The sequence below is a fragment of the Mustela putorius genome, unplaced genomic scaffold (assembly GCF_011764305.1).
Source record: "Mustela putorius furo isolate JIRA1106 unplaced genomic scaffold, ASM1176430v1.1 tig00000081_pilon_pilon_pilon, whole genome shotgun sequence".
Lineage (NCBI taxonomy): Eukaryota > Metazoa > Chordata > Mammalia > Carnivora > Mustelidae > Mustela > Mustela putorius.
In genome coordinates, this window is record NW_025421272.1 from 1,850,905 (window position 1) to 1,870,004 (window position 19,100).

The 19,100-nt window shown below is 39.2% G+C and overlaps 1 protein-coding gene across 1 annotated transcript in view; it reads left to right on the forward strand.

The window, feature by feature from the left end:
* SLC5A1 (solute carrier family 5 member 1) overlaps positions 1 to 19,100 on the forward strand; it is a 103,730-nt gene that overhangs the window by 74,500 nt on the left and 10,130 nt on the right. Inside the window, exon 15 of the mRNA XM_045068227.1 lies at positions 1,800 to 1,805. Coding sequence (XP_044924162.1) covers positions 1,800 to 1,805 — 6 coding nt within the window. The remainder of the gene's footprint in view (positions 1 to 1,799; positions 1,806 to 19,100) is intronic.

Here is a 19,100-nt window from a genome sequence, read left to right on the forward strand (position 1 = left end):
AGAGTCATTTTTCTGGAAAAGTCTTCTTTGGAGGTCTGATTTGGCTTCCTCTTTACGTAGATTTCTGTGGGCCCTATGGGGGAAAAGCCATTTCGAGCTTGGGAGACCAGTAGGGAAGGCTTTCCTATGGGCTTGTGTCCTCAGCTTTTGGAACATCATCTTCCCATCATGGGAAAAGAGGACATATGTTTAGGTTGAGCTCTATGAGGGCTCTAGCATGTGTCTTTTTCATCAGTCAGGGGGTTGGAAAAGAGGTGAAAAATGCGTAGTGAAAAACACAGGCTTCTTCTGTGCTCATCTAGAAGATCTTTCAGAACTCTCCAACAGACATAAACATGAAAGCGTGAACTAAGCTGGAAATTTTCCTTGGAAATGCATTGATATTCCAATGGAAAAGCCTGGAGGGAAAGGCAAAGCGTTTAACTACAGAATAAGGAAGTTTTAAAAACTTTTCCAAAGAGGCAACGTTACGGAATGGGGTGAAGATTTTATTTGCAAATGACACTTACATATAAGGGGCTGGATTTCAAGATCTATAAAGAAACTTCTCCAACTCAAGACACAAAAAAAACAAAGAATCAAGTCAAAAAATGGGCCAAAAGACATGAACAGACAATTTTCTCCAAATAAGACATACAAATGGCTAAACACACACATGAAAAAGAGGTTTGGCATCATTAGCCATCAGGAAAATTCAAATCAAAACCAACATTGAGATACCACCTTATAACATTTAGAATGGCAAAAAAATGAACAAGGCAAGAAGAAACAGCACAAATGGTTGGAGAGGTTGTAGAGAAAGGGAACCCTCTTTACAATGTTGGTGGGAATGCAAGTTGGTGCAGCCACTTTGGAAAACAGTGTGGAGGTTCATTGAAAAGTTTAAAAAGAGAGCTACCCTTGGACCCAGAAATTGCACTACATGGCATTTACCCCAAAGATGGCAGATGTAGTGAAAAGAAGTGAAAAGACATGCACCCAATGTTCATAGCAGCAAATGCCCAGAAAGCCAAACTGTGAAAGGAGACTAGATGCCCTTCAAACAGGTGAATGGATAAAGATGTGGTCCATATAAACACATGGAATATTACTCAGCCATCAGAAAGGATGAATACCCAACATTTGCATAACATAGATGGAACTGGAGGAAACTACACTAAGTGAAATAAGCAGAAGCCAATTATTATATATGGTTTCACTTATTTGTGGAAAATAAGGAATAGCACGGAGGACATTAGGAGAAGGAAGGGAAAAATAAAGGGGAGGATAACCAGAGGGGTAGATGAACCATGAGGGGACTATGGACTCTGGGGAAACAAACTGAGGGTTTTAGAGGGGAAGGGCTGGGAAATGGGGTTATCCCAGTGATGGATATTAAGGACACACATTATTGCAATGAGCACTGGGTGTTATACACAAACAGTGAATCACGGAACACTACATCAAAAATAATGATGATGTACTGTATGGTGACTTACATAACATAATAAAAAATTAATAAAGAAATAAAATAAACAACAACAACAACAAAGGATGAGGAAGTTTGAGGCAGTAGATGGATGGGCCACAAGGGGGCTACAGAGAATGTGTTATCCTTGGAGTCCAGAATAATTAGAGTTTTGGGGTAGGCCTGTAGGGTTACTGTTCATATTTCATGTCGAAGAAAAAAATCTAATTCTGGATCAAGGGATGTAAAACTTAATTAGGTTAAGGGGTCTCAGGAGACCAAAAATTCAAAGGTACTGAACAGGAAAACTTGCAATAAACTTACAAAATTTTATCATTGAGAAGAAACCTAGAGACTAGTCAAACCTCTCCATTTCATAGTTAGGGGAAACTGAGACCTACAAAAGGAAAATGATTTTTTCCAAGGCCACACAGCAACTCAGTATCTGGCTTGCTTAACTGTGCTAAAGGCTGGAATTGAAGATTTTTTTTTTTTAAACTGCAAAAACTGGATGTGTGACCTTGTACAAACCATTTGCATTCAAATTCTATAAAAATGGGGGTAATCGTTAACAATTCCACTGAACCAGGCTGCTTATTAATTAAGGTTGCAATAAGAAGAGTCACATGGCTGGTTCTTTTAGAGTTCTGGTTTGGATACACTGTAATTATTTATGTTATTTTTCTTTCTCTCCTTTTTTTAGAAAAATTTAAATGATTTACTTATATTTATTTATTTATTTATTTAAAAAGCTTTTATTTATTATTTGTCAGAGAGAGAAAGCACAAGCAGGGGGAATGGCAGGCAGAGGGAGAGAAACAAGTTCCCTGCTGAGGGACCCTGATGTGTGGGACTCAGTACCAAGACCCCAGGATCATGTCCTGAGTCAAAGACAGGTGCTTAAGGGACTGAGCCACCCAAGCGTCTCTACTAAGTTATTTTAGAGAGAGAGCATGAGTGAATGGGGGGGGAGTAGGCGGCAGTAGGAGAGAGTGAGAGACCCTTGAAGCAAAACTCTGCTCAGTGCAGGGCCCCACATGGTGGTCAATCCTAGGACCTTGAGATCATGATCTGAGGCAAAACCAAGGAATCAAGTGACAGAGCCACCCAAGTTCCCCTAAAATTTTTTTTTAAAGTAGGGGCGCCTGGGTGGCTCAGTGGGTTAAATCCTCTGCCTTATGCTCAGGTCATGATCTCAGGGTTCTGGGATGGAGCCGCACATTGGGCTCTCTGCTCAGCAGGAGCTGAATTGTGTGCCTTAAGTGATGAATCATATGTATGTGAATTATAGCTCAGTAAAGATTTCAATGGAGAAAAAAAAAAAAAAAAGACAAGGATGTATTCCCAGCTCTGACCCTAAGCAAGTTATGCCAACCTGGGCCTCACTTCTTGTGTGTTGAATGGGGATAATACTACCATTCCCAAATCAGAATAAGGGATTGTTTCTTTTAAAATTTCTCCCAATCATGGGGGCACCTGGGTGGCTCAGTGGGTTAAAGCCTCTGCTTTCGGCTCAGGTCATGATCCCAGGGTACTGGGATCAAGCCCCATATCAGGATTTCTGCTCAGCAGGGAGTCTGCTTTCCTCCTCTCTCTCTCTGCCTGCCTCTCTGCCTACTTGTGATCTGTCAAATAAATAAATAAATTAAAAAAAATTTCTCCCAATCATGGCCAACATGGTTTGCTACAATCTCTATTACTACTTCCACACCAAGGAGAACATAAAGGTGTCCCTGCTAGGGAATTTTTGTTAGTATATTCAGAGGTGTGCAACCATCACCATAATTTTAGAAAACTTTTATCACCTCTAAAAAATCCTGCACCTATTATCACCCCATATTTTATCCCATCCCCTAGGCAACCATTCATCTACTCCCTCTCTCTATGGATTTGCTTATTTTGAGCACCTAACATAAACAGGGTTATACAATAGTTGTTCTTTGTGTCTGGCTTATTTCACTTAGAAGAATGCAAGGTTTATCTACATTATAGCATGCATTAGTACTTCACCCTTTTTTATTGATAAATAATATTCCATTGCATGGATATATCACACTTTGTTTATCATCAGTTGATAACATTGTCTTGTTTCTACTTTTTAGCTATTATAAATAATACTACTATGAACATTCATATTTGAGTTTTTAAAAAGATTTATTTATTTATTTTAGAGGGAGAGAGAGTGGGGGGCACAGAGGAAGAAGGAGAGAGAAAATCCTAAGCAGACTGCCCACTAAGCATGGAGCCCAATGAGGGGCTCAGTTTCATGACTCTGAGATCATGAGCTGAGCCAAAATCAAGAGTCAAACACTCAACCGACTGAGTGTTGTTCACGTCCAAGTTTTTATGTGAACATGTTTTTATTTCTTTTGAACAGATACCTAGGAGTGAAATTAATGGGTCATATGGTAACTGCATGTTTTTGATTTGAGAAAACTGCTAGAGTATTTGCAACAGTGGCTGTGTCCTTTTACATTATTGCCATCAATATGTGAGGGTTCCTATTTCTCCACATCTTCATCCACACTTGTTGTTATCTGTCTGTCTTTCTTCTTCTTCTTTTTTTTTTTTTAAAATTATACCCACCCTAATGGATACAGAGTAGTATTTTTATTGTGGTTTTTTGGTTTGAATTTCTTTGATGTTGAGCATCTTTTCATGTGATTATTAGCCACTTGTTTATCTTCTTTGGAGAAGCTTCTATTCAAGTTCTTTGTCTATTTTTAATTGGATTATTTGTCTTTTTTTATTATTCAGTTATACACATCCTTTTTATATTCTGCATGCTAGACCCTTATTAGACATATGAATTGCTAGTATTTCTTTCCATTCTATGGAGATTTCACTTTATTGAAAACATCATCTTTTGAATCATAGTTTGAATCTTTCTGCTATACCATGAATTTTTTAAATAAAAGACCTTATAAAACTCCTCTTAGATGGAATCACACATACCATCAGCACCATCACCATTAACCATTATCACCCCATCACCACCACCATCATCATCATCATTCAGTTGCAAAGTATTTACTCATATATATTTTGTCCTTATCTCTTTGTTGACTGCTTTGGGCTTACAGTATAATTTAAAGCCACAATTCATTCTTGAAATACCTAGTCTTTCTGGAGAGACAAGTTGGAGAACATGGCATGGTATTGGAAGGCAAACAGACCTTGAGTTCTCACAATTTCCAAGTACAAAAGAGCTGAGTTGTTGTGTGTGCCACTCAGATCCTCCTTCTCTTTCAGGACTGAGAGGCCTGATGCTGTCAGTCATGTTGGCCTCTCTCATGAGCTCCTTAACCTCCATCTTCAATAGTGCCAGCACCCTCTTCACCATGGACATCTACACCAAGATCCGGAAGGGAGCATCTGAGAAAGAGCTCATGATTGCAGGAAGGTAAGTGCAGCATCTTCTTGCCACCCACCATGAAAGTTTGAATGATCTGTACTATCCTTCAAGGTAGAGAAGACTGGTACATGCTTGGGTAGAATGGCAGTAACCTCTGTCATTAGTTATATTTACACTTTAGTGACATTTAACTTTAAATTGAGGATCATCAGGGTGCCTGGGTGGCAGATGGTTAAGCCTCTGCCCTTGGCTCATGTCATTATCTCCAGGTCTTGGGATCGAGCCCCATGTTGGGCTCCCAGCTTGGTGGGGACTCTGCTTCTCCCTCTCCCTCTGCTTCTCCCCCTGCTTGTGCTCTCTCTCTTTCTCTGCTTGTATCTCTCTCAAATGAATAAATAAATTAAAAAAATATATAAATTGAAGATCATCAAACAATGCCTGTCTGGAGTAAGATACGACATCAGAAATCATCCAATCTAACCCTCAGTTTATCAACAAACAAAAGGAGGCTTGTCTTGCCTAAATCCATGTAGTCTGGACAGTGGCAGAAAGAGGACTGGAATTCAGGCCAACTGAGTCCTTGTTCACATCCCTTTATGCTACCCCATGTGGCCCTCCTCAGCCCTCTACACTGTAGGTCTTCACATGGGCCATCTTCAAGGCCCAGACGCCTCTGATGCCTTGACCATTTGCTGCAACATTTTTGCATTTGACTGTGAGGGTCAAGTGATACTGTGCTTGGGAACATGCTCTGTAAAGTCTAAAACACCATGCTATATGTACATTTGTTATTGCAAATGAGATAGTGGACACAACAGAATACTGAAAGACAGAAGGGTTGATACATGGCTCAGAGGTACTCATAATCTTGACTATCCATTGAGCAGATACTTGGAGAGAGGACTAACTAAAGCTCTGCTGTGTCTCTTTCTGGGGCTCTGGCAGGTCAACTTCCTCGGAGCAGAGGAATCAAGTCCCTGTGAGGTCAGTCAAGGAAAAGTTCCATAGTGAGTGTGGGAGGGGTATGGGCTGCCACCTCATAGGCCCCATCAATAAGATTAGGGCAAAGGAAGGAAAGAGGACAGGCCACTGTCAGGTGTTGAGACACCTAGCACTCAGGGCATATCTAACCAGGCCTGAGTCTACTCCTTTGCTTCACAGAAATCAGAACCATCATCCTGACTGGTTTTCCCTTAGAAAGGACTTTAGTTTTTCCTGTTTCTCCCCTCCTCCCTTATATCTATAAGATGCAACATGAGAAGAGAACCATTTTGTTGCTTTGCTCGGGGATGGCCCCCTTGGCTCTGAGATTGTTGGGGACCACACTTTTGTACATCCCACGACTGCTGCCCTGGATTTTATCCCTGCCCTAGATGAGCTTATAGAAAATAATTCCAGACTTTGCTATGGTGACTGTAAGAGCAATCAAGGGCTCAAAGCAGGAAGAGGTGAACATGGCATGCAGTAGTTGGGGAAAGCTCCTGGAAGAGGGAGGCCTGACCTGAGGCCAAAATGGTAGGTAGGATTTGGGTATATGGGGGCAGTGGAAGGGGATTCCAGGAGAAATATATGAGTGAAAACACTGCTTTGTAAAGGTTAGTGTAAGATTCTTTTGCCTTAAATTCATGTAAGATAAAGGAATCATAGCCATCTTTCTAATTAAATCAAAAGCACAAGTAAGGGGAGCTTGTAAGGGAACCCTCCAATCTCTTCATGACTTGAAGTGAAATTCAAGAGGAGAGCTGGAAATACTTGGTAGTGTCCCTTTCTTTCTAGACTGTTTCTTTATAAACTATTTTTCATTGTGGTCTTCACTTTATTATGAAGAAGAGGAGGAGAAGGGAAAGGAGGAGAAGGAGAAAAAAATAAAAATTATGGCCTTTACTATTTACTGTTTGCTAGGTGTTTTATTATAGCTGATCCTTATTCTAGAATTGCAAGGTCAGTCTTATTGTCCCCAATTCACAGACAGAGAAATTGAGATTCAGAGAGGTTAAGCAACGTATCCTATGTCACACATAGAAAAGAAAAATTTGAGTCCAGGACCCTTGTTCCTACATTCTACTACTTGTCAAAGTGTGATTCTCTTATGGCAGTTACTGGTTTAGGTTTGTCAAGTGCATTACATTTATTCACAGGCACAGATGACTTTCTCATAGAGGCAGAATACAGATGGAAAAAAAGCCTCAAGAATGAATTTGCTAATTATTTTTCCTTGCCTATGGTAATATTACACACACACACACACATAATATGTATATATAATATACAATAAATAAAATGATACACACACATATAAATATCTACATTTGTGTGTATATGTATTTGCTATATATATTATATATATATACACACATCTGACATATAGTAATCATACACATATGATACATATATATATCATACATCTGACACATAGTAATATGTATTTATTCATATAGAGCCATTTATTGACGTTGTATTGGGGGATTTTGATTTCAGGTTGTTCATCCTGGTGCTGATAGGTGTCAGCATTGCCTGGGTACCCATTGTGCAGTCAGCACAAAGTGGGCAGCTCTTCGATTACATCCAGTCCATTACCAGTTACTTGGGACCACCCATTGCAGCCGTCTTCTTGCTTGCTATTTTCTGGAAGAGAGCCAATGAGCCGGTAGGTTTCATTTTTGCATGTCCTGAAAAGCCGCTCTGACACAGAAGTGTCACAGCCCCACCTGGAGCACCATATTCTGTATGGGAGGGATTCTATTTCCCAGAGATCTCAAGCAGAAATAGATGTGCTGCTGAAGGTTTTTATGGCAAAGCCTTCAGGGACTCTCCTGGGTATACATTCTTTTGGATTCACCTCCCCTCCTTGCTGCAGGTTCCAAACTCATTCCCAACTAATGATATACATGTTCCATCCAACCTGAATGACTTTGGCCTGTTAACATGGCACTAGCCGGGAAGTTTGTATCCCAGGCGAGCAGCTCCAGAGGGAGTCCTAGCACAGGCTCCCTCTAGTGGTTCCTTTAAAAAAATTTCCTTTTTAAAAAAAGTTCTATTCAGCCACTGTATGGTACATCATTAGTTTTTGATGTAGTGTTCCGTGATTCATTAGTTAGTTGCATGTAACACCCAGTGCTCATCACAACACGTGCCCTCCTTAATACTCATCACCCTGTTACCCCATCCTTTCACCCCCTTCTCCTTCGTAAACTTCAGTTTGTTTCCCAGGGTTTGTAGTCCCTCAGGGTTCATCTCCCTCTCTGATTTCTCTCCCTTCTGATTTCCCTCCCTTCCCTAATGATCCTTTGTGCTATTGTTTACATTCCACATATGAACAAAGCTATATGATAATTGTCTTTCTCTGCTTGACTTATTTCACTTGACATAATCCCCTCCAGTTCCTCCCATGTTGATGCAAATGGTGAGTATTCATCCTTTCTGATGGCTGAGTAATATTCCATTGTATGTATGTACCTCTAGTGGTTCTGCAGTGAGCTTGGCTTTCCAGCCAGCACCTCTCAAGGCCCAGTGAAAAACGATGTCCTGGTGCTCAAGCAATGTATATGCAAAACAACATAAGGTAGATAATAATTAAGGGATAAAACATAGCATAGAATATGAGAAGGATTCACAGAAAGACTATATTAGCATGGGCTGAACTAGAGGGAAGAGAGGGTGTGCAAAGCAGAGAGAGAACAGCACCAGAACTTGGAGGCAGAAGTGCAAGGATAAGCATGAGGATGAGGAGTTTGAAAGGCATTTCACATGACTTGAGAAGGAGTTTGTGTGTATGGGTTAATGGAAGAAATGCTAGACAAGAATGTTGAAGTTAAATTAGGAATGGCTCCTTTGAAAAAGCCAGGCCAGAGGGTTTGGATTTTCATTGGGGTGCTGTTACAGGTTTTGAAGCACCATGAAAAGGATGCCTTTGGATATGGCTTCTGACTGAGGTGTTGCTCACCTGTCTCTGTATTAAACCATCTGCACACTCAGGGAAGGCTGGGATCGAGTGGGGGTAATAACTGTGTAGCCCATTTTCTGAAGCAGTATCAATGATGACATATTTTTGGTTAGAGACAACCCCTTTCTCCCAATAGGACAGAAACAAATATACACTTGGGAAATACCTCACTGGAATGACCCAGCTTTGAAGTGTAAAATTATGTGTGTTTCTCTTCACTCAACATTTGACATTAGGAACATAGTCCAGATTTGCTGGCAACACAAAACTGCATGCACAGATAAATACCCTTGAGAGATCAGAATTAAACCTGCAAGTGATCATGACTGGTTTGAGAAATAGGCACACTCTTCAGATTTATTTCAATAGGGATTGGCAGAAGCTGAGAGATTTCTAAAATACAAGTTAGTATAGTGTGGCTAGAAGCCCATCTGGGTATTGCTGTGGACTAAAAACAGACTCAGTTCAACAAAGGACTGTGGCAGCCAAAAAATAAGGCTAAAAATTGGATAGAGTGTAGTGGTTCTCAACTGGGGGAGATTTTGCCCTTCCCCAAGGGAACTTTTGGCAAAGTCTGGCAACATTTTTGATTGGCTTTGATTCAGAAAATGCTACTAGTATCTATTGTGTGGAAGCCAATACACAGGACAGCTCCCCTCAGGCTCAACCCCCAGTCACAAAAGAATTATCCAGCCCAAATGTCACAGGTCTGAGGGTGAGAAGCCATTGTTAGAGTCTCTGGAGAGCAGCACATAGAGACTACAAAATGATTCTCAGGACCAGTCAGGGATTGTGTTTAATAAGGGGTGACTCACGGGACGCCTGGCTGGCTCAGTTAGTTGGACGACTGCCTTCGGCTCAGGTCATGATCCTGGAGTCCCGGGATCGAGTCCCGTATCGGACTCCCAGCTCCATGGGGAGTCTGCTTCTCTCTCTGACCTTCTTCTCCTCGTTCATGATCTCTCTCACTGTCTCTCTCTCTAGTAAATAAATAAAATCTTAAAAAAAAAAAGGGGATCACTTATTAAAATCTTGAGGAAAATGTCAAAATTTCCCAGATTTTTCAAGAGCCTCTTGAGAATAAACTGAAAGGAACAGGAAGATACTAATTGCCAAAAGAGAAGGACTATATGTTGGATAATTCAATTAAATAGTTAATTGAAATGAAATGAAAATTGAAATTAAGTTTAAAAAGTTTTATTTATTTATTTGTCAGAGAGAGGGGGAGAGCGCACACACAAGCAGGGGGAGAGCCAGGTAGAGAAGGCAAAGGGAAAAGCAGGCTTCTGGTGAGCAAGGGACCCAATGTGGGACTCAATTCCAGGACCCTGGGATCATGATCTGAGCCAAAGGTAGACACTAACCAACTGACCCAGGCATCCTGCTAATTGAATTTAAATAAAAAGAAAAGCAAAAAATCAAAAGAGAAGACAAACTTTATAGCAGATTTTATCAATACTATTCATACAAACTAAAGTAAAAAAGTAATTTTTGAATGAATATGTGTGTGGGGAATGAATGGGGGACATCTTTTTCCTCATCTATCTATCATCTATCTATCTGTCTATCTATCATCTATCCTTTACCATCTACCATCATCTATCTACCTAGCAGATACTTCCAGATGTCAGACGGAGAGCTGACAACACAAAGGGAATAAATCTTGGTTCCTTCCCTGGGCAAATTCCCAGTTCAGATGGGGAGAGAGAGAAGTGATTGAGTGATTCCACAGAAGGGGAATTGGTGCTGGAATTGGAGGTGTGTCTATAGTGCAGTCACAGCACGGAGGATGGGTCCATCCAATTCTGTCTTAGGAGAAGAGGGGACATGTAAGCTAGAACAAGGTTACCAGGAAGGGAGGAGCTTGTGTTCTCCCAGATAAAGAGTGACCTGTACAAAGACATAGGACATGAATACACTGATAATTGAACACACCTGGGATATAAAGTGCAGGGGTACCCATGGCTAGGAAAGTTCAAGGATCAACATTTGACATGAAAGCTCTTTCTTACCACCCTTCTATGAGCTCACTGTACTTTGTCACTGATCCTTTTAAAATATGGCCTCTAGATTTAGACCTGGTTCTCTAGGTGAGGCCTGACTGAAAAGGAAGCAAGAAGGAAATAAGGAAGGAAGGAAAGGAGGGAAGGGGTTTAAAAAAACCCTGAAAAATTGTACCCCTGTATTTTTAGTCTCTTAAAGGATTTCCATATTTTTAATATGCAAACCCAAAACTTAATGTAAAGACACATAATATAATCTTGTGTTTTCAAATGAAAAACAGTGACTTTGGATCTATAAAAGGGACTATGAAGAAAGTAGTATTTATATTTTGATGGAAACATTCTTTTCTCTTCCATCCCTCAAAGACCCAATTTGTTTTTCAAAGGCTTCAAGGAAAACAAATTATTTCATAAGTAATTACATTACCTTTGAATGTGCTTAAATCTGGAGGCTGATGGTGATAGCAGCTACAGGAACCAGAGTCAAATTATTTATTTATTTAATTTAAAAAAAAAATTTTAATAAACATATAATATATTTTTATCCCCAGGGGTACAGGTCTGTGAATTGCCAGGTTTACACACTTCACAGCATCCCCAATGTCCATAACCCTACCCCCCCTTCTCTCAACCCCCCTCCCCCCAGCAACCCTCAGTTTGTTTTGTGAGATTAAGAGTCACTTATGGTTTGTCTCCCTCCCAATCCCATCTTGTTTCATTCATTCTTCTCCTACCCCCTTAACCCCCCATGTTGCATCACCACTTCCTCATATCAGGGAGATCATATGATAGTTGTCTTTCTCCAATCAGAGTCAAATTATTATTATAGAGGGCACGGATTGCATGGAGCACTGGGTGTGGTGCAAAAATAATGAGTACTGCTTTTTCTGAAAATAAATAAATTAATTAAAAAAATAAAATTAAAAATTAATTTTTGGAATTAAGGCTTTGGGTTGACACTAGACACAAGTTATTAGACATTGTTACCCATTATATTATTATGAATCTTGTTTTATGCCCCAGGGTAAAATCATCACTGAAACATGATAAACACACCTTCAGGCTTGGCCTGACATCACACTCTTAGCCATATTCTGAACGCCAGCATTCTGGCTTCAGAAGGCCTAAAGCTATCATTTGTCTCATTTTTATTCCTTTTTCTCTGTCTCCCAGGAATGCCCTGATGTTTTGTGTGTTTGGTGTTAATTAACCCAAGGTTTTCTTTCACAGGGAGCCTTTTGGGGACTAGTCATAGGATTTCTGGTTGGGGTGTCCCGTATGGTGACTGAATTTGCCTATGGAACTGGGAGCTGCATGCAGCCCAGCAACTGTCCCACGATTATCTGTGGTGTGCACTACCTGTACTTTGCCATCATCCTCTTTGTCATATCTGTCATCGTCATCGTGGTTGTCTCTCTCTTCACCAAACCAATTCCAGATGTGCATGTGAGTATCCGTTTTGGGGAATGTGTCCTTCCCTTGATTCATGCTCATGCTATAACACCCACCTTGTTGCCCTTTCCTCAATTAAACATCTCACACTCACATGACTAAAACAGTCCTTGCTTACCGTTGGTTTTACATAGAAAGACACAAGCCAGAAAACATGATGTGCTAGCAAGGTGGTGTCAAGTGTGTGTCTTCTGTAGGAGTCCTCACCACAGTTATTTCAGTCCAGGGGCTAATCTCTGGATCCTGCTCACCAAGTAACAGCACAGGTGCAAGGGAATGAGATCACTTGGGTGAGTACAGGGACTAGCCTGTTTTAGATACTCAAGTCTCAAATAGAAACTTAGATTTCTTCTAGTAGACCCATGGCATAACTTTCAGGGGTCTCAGCAAGGGACATAGTTACAAAAAAACCATGCTCAGGGAAATCTGAAGTATGATATACCCTTAATTTTTTCCCCTATTAACCCTCCAAACAATTATCCATATAATTTGAGGAATTTCAAATATCAAAGTCCAATTGATTCAAGACTCCAAAATGGCAAATAGTCTTCTTTAATTCTAGATGTCACCCTTGGTTTAGGATTCATTCAAGCTCTCCCAATGCAGATGAAAATTTCTAATTATAGGTCACTTTTACCATAAACAATATAATTTGGGCATCCAACATAGCTAATACTTAAACTTTTTCAGGTTTCTAAGAACAGAGGTAGAGTTTACCTAAGATCATGTTAATCCATAGAGAAAGAGAAGGTTTTTTGTTTTTTTTTTTTTAACTTTTTACTCATGCATATACAAATACAGGGACTTATGGAATCCTGAAGAGACCTTCGACCTCCTTGCCAAATTTTCAAAACTGTACCTAATCTTAATGTCAAACAAAGACTTCTTTTATAAAAGAAGAATCACCATTATGTTTATTGGCTGAATCTGTCAATAGGCTTTCTTTGTGCTGTATTAACTGCTTCCTGATGTCTCAGTGTTTGCAAGTATTGCAGCCCTAAACACATTTAGCCCCAGGATTCCTCTTTTTTTTTTTTTTCCTTAAAGATGTTACTTATTTATTTGACAGAGAGAGACACAGAAGGAGGGGGAGTGGGAGAGAGAGAAGCAGGGTTCCTGCTGAGCAGGGAGCCTGATGCAAGAAGGCTCCGAACTAGGACCCTGGGATCATGACCTGAGCTGAAGGCAGACAGCCAGGCACCCCATCCATGATTCCCCTTGAAGTAGAGAAAGCAACATAGTCATCGAAGAGGGCATAGCTGGAATGAATACATTTCATTGACTTTCAGACTTCTTCAAGTTTCTGGTTTCATGTTCATAGAAACTGTCTCCAGTGCTACTCAATTCTAATATGGTTCATGATTCTACAGATTATTTTCTTATAATGTGACAAACACATGGTGCAAACTCTGCTCTACACTTCTGGTCTGGAGAAATGGGTTTTTGGTCTTCTTTCTTAGCACCAATGCTAAAAGGAACAAATTTAGTCATCATATATAAGAAGAGTTCATTCATTCAAGACAGACATTTCTTTATTCAAGGCAATCTCTTAGTCTTTGAATATTATATTCATGTGTGTAATTTACATCGAAGTGCTCAACTTATTTAGAGATAATGTGGATAGAAACTGTTATCTATGTTTTGGTCAGTACTGAGAGACCACAGTACCTTTTTGTTGTTGTTGTTTGCATTTTTAAAAAATTTTTTATTTTTTATAAACATATATTTTTATCCCCAGGGGTATAGGTCTGTGAATCGCCAGGTTTACACACTTCACAGCACTCACCAAAGCTCATACCCTCCCCAATGTCCAAAACCCCACCCCCCTTCTCCCAACCACCCTCCCCCCAGCAACCCTCAGTTTGTTTTGTGAGATTAAGAGTCACTTATGGTTTGTCTCCCTCCGAATCCCATCTTGTTTCATTGATTCTTTTCCTACCCACTTAAGCCCCCATGTTGCATCACCACTTCCTCATATCAGGGAGATCATATAATAGTTGTCTTTCTCTGCTTGACTTATTTCGCTAAGCATGATACGCTCTAGTTCCATCCATGTTGTCGCAAATGGCAAGATTTCATTTCTTTTGATGGCTGCATAGTATTCCATTGTGTATATATACCACATCTTCTTTGTTGTTTGCATTTTTAAATGAGTTTCATTCAGCAAACACTGACCAAATCAATGTTTTAAAAGGGGCATCTCCAGTATCCTCTGTGTTCTAGAGCAATAACTAATCATTCACTGACACCTTTAGGAAATGATGCACTTTTTCTTTTCTTGAGCACATTTCTTTTTTTTTCTCTCAACTTCTTGGCACCAGACACTGTTTGGTTCTTTCTGCCAACCTGTTTTGCTTTTTCCACAGCTCTACCGCCTGTGTTGGAGCCTGCGCAACAGCAAAGAAGAGCGTATTGACTTGGATGCAGGAGAGGAGGACTTTCAAGAAACCCCAGAAGAGACCATTGAAATAGGTAATTTGTGATTTAGAGCCTATCCCAAGCCCTAAAATGTTACTCCTCCAACAGAAAGACTACCTTACTGAAGTCTTTACAAAATGCCTACATCAAAGCTCAGATCTCTCTTTTTAAGTGAGTGAGGTGGGGGGATGAGATAGATAAATGGATTTTGGGAAGTTCAATCTGAGGTCTAGTCAAGAGGAATAGAGAGGTGCAGAATCTCCTCAGCCTCCTTATACCTCATAGTTCAGAATGCTCTCTAAGTATGAGTGGTGTATTTTCTACCCTGACTTGACTGGGGCATGACATGGGAGAAGGAAAGAGTCAGAGCCTGTGAACTGAAAGCAGATGGAATCTAAGCTATGGTCAGTCTAGTGACACCAGAAGGATGGTGAGAGGCTCATTGGTGTCTTATATCCACATAAGATTTAGAAAATTAAATTTCTCTGAAGTCCAGTAAGATAATGCTTAGTCAGTATTCAGAGATTTATCCTGATCATGGAGAAAAGTTTTCCTCAGCTTATGTATTAGAACTTTTTCTCTTTAGTTGGGACTGGATGGAGGATGGTTGTGGAGATATATGATGTGCTAAGGTGTGGGAGTACAAGGTCATAGGTGCTTTATCTGCAGGACTAGAGGTCTCATCACTCCATCTGAAGGAAAGTACAGGTACAGCAGAATAAATTCTGAATATGGCCATTAGAAATATCAGAGAGTCCTAGCTTTGGAAAGGGCCCTAAAGATCACTTATTCTTATGGCCCTATTTTACAGATATGTAAATTGAGGTCAGAGCCTATTATCCCAGCTCTGATATAATCTGCTCTTAACCAAGACATTTTAGTTCTGAAACCTGCAACTCTGCATGTACTGGAAGGAACCTGGAGCCATAGGCAGTTGACCAGGTTGTTTGAAAAAAAATAGACCTTTTCTGCTTCCTTGGAGCAGGGAGGCATCAATATGCTGCCTGCTTCTCCCACCTCCAAAAGTGTCTCCACACTGAAGGAGAATATAACAGATTTGAAAGACTGACTTATTTCATTTAGCATTATACACCATCCATGTTTTGGCAAATGACAAAATTTTATTCTTTTTTATGGCTGAGTAATATTCCATGGCATCTATCATGATATATATCTCACATCTTCTTTATCCATTCATCTATCAATGGACTTGGGCTGCTTCCATAAATTGGCTATTGTAAATAATGTTTCAATAAACATATGAATAAGTTCTTCATATGTTTTGGATACTAACCTTTTATCAGATATATCATTTACAAATATCTTCTCACATTCAGTAGGCTATCTTTTAGTTTTGTTGATTGCTGTGCAGAAGCTTTTTATTTTATTTTAATTGATTTATTTATTTTCAGAAAAACAGTATTCATGATTTTTTCACCACACCCAGTGCTCCATGCAATTTGTGTCCTCTATAATACCCATCACCTGGTACCCCAACCTCCCACCCCCCCGCCACTTCAAACCCCTCAGATTGTTTTTCAGAGTCCATAGTCTCTCATGATTCACCTCTCCTTCCAATTTCCGCCAACTCTCTTCTCTCTAACTCCCCATGTCCTCCATGCTCTTTGTTATGCTCCACAAATAAGTGAAACCATATGATAATTGACTCTCTCTGCTTGACTTATTTCACTCAGCATAATCTCTTCCAGTCCCGTCCATGTTGCTACAAAAGTTGGGTATTTATCCTTTCTGATGGAGGCATAATACTCCATAGCGTATATGGACCACATCTTCCTTATCCATTCGTCCGTTGAAGGGCATCTTGGTTCTTTCTCATAGTTTGGCGACCGTGGTCATTGCTGCTATAAACATTGGGGTACAGATGGCCTTACTTTTCACTACGTCTGTATCTTTGGGGTAAATACCCAGTAGTGCAATTTCAGGGTCATAGGGAAGTTCTATTTTTAATTTCTTGAGGAATCTCCATACTGTTCTCCAAAGAGGCTGTACCAACTTGGATTCCCACCAACAGTGTAAGAGGGTTCCCCTTTCTCCACATCCTCTCCAACACATGTTGTTTCCTGTTTTGTTAATTTTGGCCATTCTAAATGGTGTAAGGTGATATGTCAATGTGGTTTTAATTTGAATCTCCCTGAGGGCTAGTGATGATGAATTTTTATTTTGATGTACTCCCAATAGTTTATTTTTGCTTTTGTTTCCCTTGCCTCAGGAGACATATCTAGAAAAATATTGCTATGGCTGATATCAGAGAAATAATTGCCTGTGCTCTCCTCAAGCATTTTTAGAGTTAAGGTCTCACAGTTAGGTCCTTAATTCATTTTGAGTTTATTTTTGTGTATGGTGTAAGAAAATGGTCTAGTTTCATTCTTTTGCATGTAGCTGTCCAGTTTTCTCAACACCGGTTGTTGAAGATATTCTTTTTCCCATTGCATATTTTTGCCTCCTTTGTTGAAGGTTAATTGTCCATATATTTATGAGTTTATTTCTGGGCTTTCTATTCCATTCAGTTGATCTATATGTCTGTTTCTGTGTCAATACCATATGTTTTGATTACTACAGCTTTGTACTATATCTTAAAATACAGAATTGTGATACCTTCAAGTTTGTTTGTGATCCTTTCAGTTTTTTTCTTCTTTTTCAAGTTTGCTATGATGATATGAGGTTTTTTGTGGTTCTATACAAATTTTAAGATTATTTATTCTAGTTCTGTGAAAAATGCTGTTGGTATTTTGATAGAGGTTGCTTTGAGTAATATGGACATTTTAACAATATTTATTCTCCCAATCCATGATCATGGAATATTTTTCCCATTCTTTGTACTGTCTTCAATTTCTTTCACCAGTGTTGTATAGTTTTGAGAGTACAGGACTTTCACTTCCTTGATTAAGTTTACTCCTAGGTATTTTATCATCTTTGGTGAAATGGAAGGTTTTTTCTTGATTTCTCTTTTTGCTACTTCATTTTTAGTATATAGAAATGCAATAGATTTCTGTATATTGATTTTGTATCCTACAACTTTACTGAACTCATTTATTAGTTCTAGTAGTTTTTTGGTGGAGTCCTTAGGATTTTCTACATATAGTACCATGTCATCTGCACATAGTGAAAGTTTAAGTTCTTCCTTACCAATTAGATGCTTTTTATATCTTTTAATTGTTTAATTGCTGTGGCTAGGACTTTCAATACTATGTTGAATAAAAGTGGTAAGAGTGGGCATCTTTGTCTTTTTCCTGACCTTAAGAGAAAGGCTCTCAATTTTTCTCTAGACTGTAATACCTGTAGGTTTTTCATATATGGCCTTTATTGTGTTGATATGTTCCCCTAAACTTGCCTTGTTGAGGGATAATCATGAATGGATGTTGCACTTTGCCAAATGTTTTCTCTGTTTCTTTGAAATGATCATATGGTTTTTGTTCTTTTTCTTATTGATGTGTTGTACTATGTTGATTGATTTGTGATAAATGAACCACCCTTGCATCCTAGGAATAAATTCCACTTAATCATGGTAATGATTTTTTTAAAATGTATTACTGGATTTGGTTTGCTAATATTTTGTTGAAGATATTTTCATCTATGTTCATAAGCATTATTGACCTGTAGTTCTCCTTTTTTGTGGTATTGTTATCTGGTTTCGGTGTCAGGATGATACTGGTCTCATACAATGAGTTTGAAAGCTTTATTTCCTCTTTTGTTTTTTGGAACAGTTTGAGAAGACTGGGTATTGACTCTTTTTAAAAATGTTTGGTAAAATTTACCTGTGAAGCTCTTGGTCCTTGACTTTTGCTTTTTGGGAGTTTTTTGATTACTGATTCAATTTTATTGCTTGTAATTGGTCTATTCAAATTTTCTTTTTCTCCCTGATTCGGTTTTGGGAGTTCTATGTTTCTATGGAGGTTTATCCATTTCTTTTAGATTGTTCAATTTTTTGGCATATAATTTTTCATAATATTCTCTTATAATCCTTTGTATTTCTGTGGTGTGGGTTTTTTCCCTCTTTCATTTTTGATTTTGTAGTCTTGAGTTCTCTCTCTGTCTTTATCTCTTCTTTGATGAGTCTGGCTAAGGTATGTTAAGTTTGTTGGTCTTTTCAGCAAACTTGGTTTCAACAAACCTGACTCTCGTTTCATTGATCTGTTCTATTGTGTGTGTGTGTGTGTGTGTTTTAGTTTCTATTTTGTTTATTTCTGATCTAATCTTTATTATTTCCTTCCTTCTACTGGCTTTGGGTTTTGTTTGTTCTTCTTTTTTCTAGCTCCTTTAGGTGTAAGATTAGGTTGCTTATTTGAGATTTTTTCTTGCTTCTTGAGATAGGCCTGTATTGCTATAAACATCCCCCATAGAACAGCACTTGCTGCCTCCCAAAGATTTTGGACTGTTGTGTTTTTAATTTCATCTGTCTCCATGTAGTTTTTTTATTTCCCCTTTGATTTCTTGGTTGACCTATTCATTGTTTATAGCATG